Here is a 2,328-nt window from a genome sequence, read left to right as displayed (position 1 = left end):
AGGTTCCACAAAGACCAGTGTACTTTGGATATTCGTAGAGTACTCTAAAATTTTTGAAATGTATTCTCGGTCTTAATATACGCGAGAAAATCACCTGCTATCAATGGCAAGAGTTCGCCAATACGCGTAATCATGGATATAATTCCTTGGAGTCGATAAAATTAGGCTTCAGGCCCCACCCCCCCCCCCCCCCCCCCCTCTCTTTAGCATTATATCATATCAACAAAACAATTGAAATAAATTATTAATACTATTTTTTCCCTTTGCAGGAAAGAGATCCATGCCCGTCCTCCACGAACATTTTGAGCCAGGCTCCATGATCAGAGAACTAGAAGCGCATAATGATATGGTATCGGCAATAGATTTTGACGTCCCCTTCGGAACCATGGTCAGTGCAGCGTTGGACGATACAGTCCGGGTGTGGGATCTAAATCTCGGTCGATGCATGGGATTTTTGGAAGGACATCATGCCTCCGTCCGCTGCTTGCAGGTCGAGGATAACCTCGTCGCAACGGGATCCATGGACGCATCGATCCGGCTATGGGATCTCAGCCGTGCAAAATATGCACCACGGGATAATCGCATTGGTAACCACGAGGAGGATGACGAGGAGGATGCGCTTGGGTATGAAGACCCCGCGGCGGCACCCCCTCCGCCTCCTCCCTCTAGCATGGAAGATTGCCGACTCTTCTCCCTCGAAGCACACGTCGATGAGGTAACGGCCCTTTACTTCCGCGGCGACACGCTCATATCAGGGTCGGCGGATAAAACACTCCGGCAGTGGGATCTGGTCAAGGGCCGATGCGTCCAGACGCTCGATGTCCTCTGGGCTGCGGCGCAGGCCTCAACGTTATCCTCGAGTGAAAATCCGTGGCGACCAACCGGCCGGCTCCCGGATGTGTCAGCGGATTTTGTCGGCGCAGTGCAATGCTTCGACGCGGCCTTGGCATGCGGAACAGCAGACGGGATGGTACGCTTGTGGGATCTGCGTAGCGGACAGGTGCACCGTAGTTTGGTGGGACATACTGGGCCCGTGACGTGTTTGCAATTTGACGACGTGCATTTGGTGACGGGGAGCATGGACCGGAGTGTACGGGTAAGTTAAAAGGAATTACATTATTGGTGGGATTATAATAAATCTCCCACTGTGTCATTTATTTCAAACTAACCACATTATACTTTTAAAATTAAATTTAAAACAGATCTGGGACCTCCGAACTGGGTCTATATACGACGCGTACGCATACGACAACCCCATCACCAGCATGATGTTCGACACGCGTCGCATCGTCTCCGCGGCGGGCGAAGATGTCGTCAAAGTCTACGACAAGATAGAGGGGCAGCACTGGAACTGCGGCGCAGGAGTAATAGCAGCTGGAGAACGCAGGACAGCGTCAATCGTCGATCGCGTGCGGATCAAGGATGGGTATATGACGGAGGGGCGGAGGGATGGTACGATTGGAATCTGGACTTGCTGAGGAAAATGAAGTTGTGGATGTGCTCGTACGGTACGGGCCCGTCAACAACCCTCTCAGCCACCTGCGCATTTACATGTTTGCTTATCTATCGGTCCATTTCATGCTCTCTACGTGTATTTGTCTCGATATGTACTGTATACGCTCCCCCGTTGCGCCCTAGTTTTGTCCAATCGATCTATAGCACCCCATACGGTGTGCTTAGTATATTCTTTACTGTACAATACTTGAGATTTCACTTTCTGCTTCGTTATGGTGTCTTTTATTCCTTCGTGATTCCCCCTTTTTTCGGATCTTGTCCTTTCTATATTATTGTACGTCAGAAATGCATAACGGAGCTTCTACAACTTTAAAAATTTTAAGATGCATATAAATATATTGGCACAGCACATATATGCACAGCACAGTGCACAAGTACCGGCTCTACTTGGCTAGCTAGGAATACAGCCATATGGCAACCCATTACTGTACAAAGATCCACAATCGCATCTGGCTTAATATATGTAAAAGAGATATCCACATTGACAAATGATACACTCATACCCAGGCCAAATCCGTCCTAGCGTGGTAAGTTTCCTCTAGCGTACCGGCCCCCGCAACAATAAAACTCCGGTCGCGACGCCGAACAAAACCATCCAGACCGCGAAAGAAGGAGAGAGAGACAATATCAAAGAAAAGGGCGCCAGTGTGTGCATAAAGGAGCGGACTGTGTTCTTGACCTGTGCCTGTCCATTTCCAGTGTTTGTTTGTTGTCTGAATCCTGGTTCCAAGGGGCGTGTTTGGTCTCAAAAAAAAAAAAAAAAGAGAGAGAAAAGGTCGCGTTTGCTGATGAATTGCTACTTTACTAGTAGTA

At 48.8% G+C, this 2,328-nt stretch overlaps 1 protein-coding gene across 1 annotated transcript in view; it reads left to right on the top strand.

The window, feature by feature from the left end:
• Window positions 1-1,973, top strand: part of HCAG_00288 (conserved hypothetical protein) — a gene marked incomplete at both ends in the record, with an annotated part of 2,952 nt that extends 979 nt beyond the window's left edge. The window contains 3 exons of the mRNA XM_001543192.1: window positions 270-1,096; window positions 1,203-1,452; window positions 1,915-1,973. Of these exons, the coding sequence (XP_001543242.1) occupies window positions 270-1,096; window positions 1,203-1,452; window positions 1,915-1,973 (1,136 nt within the window). The remainder of the gene's footprint in view (window positions 1-269; window positions 1,097-1,202; window positions 1,453-1,914) is intronic.
• Window positions 1,974-2,328: the final 355 nt, after the last annotated feature.

The sequence above is a fragment of the Histoplasma capsulatum genome, genomic scaffold, assembly GCF_000149585.1.
Source record: "Histoplasma capsulatum NAm1 scaffold_1 genomic scaffold, whole genome shotgun sequence".
NCBI lineage: Eukaryota > Fungi > Ascomycota > Eurotiomycetes > Onygenales > Ajellomycetaceae > Histoplasma > Histoplasma mississippiense.
The sequence above is the reverse complement of the archived record's forward strand: the minus strand, read 5'-3'. Positions and strand labels throughout refer to the sequence as shown.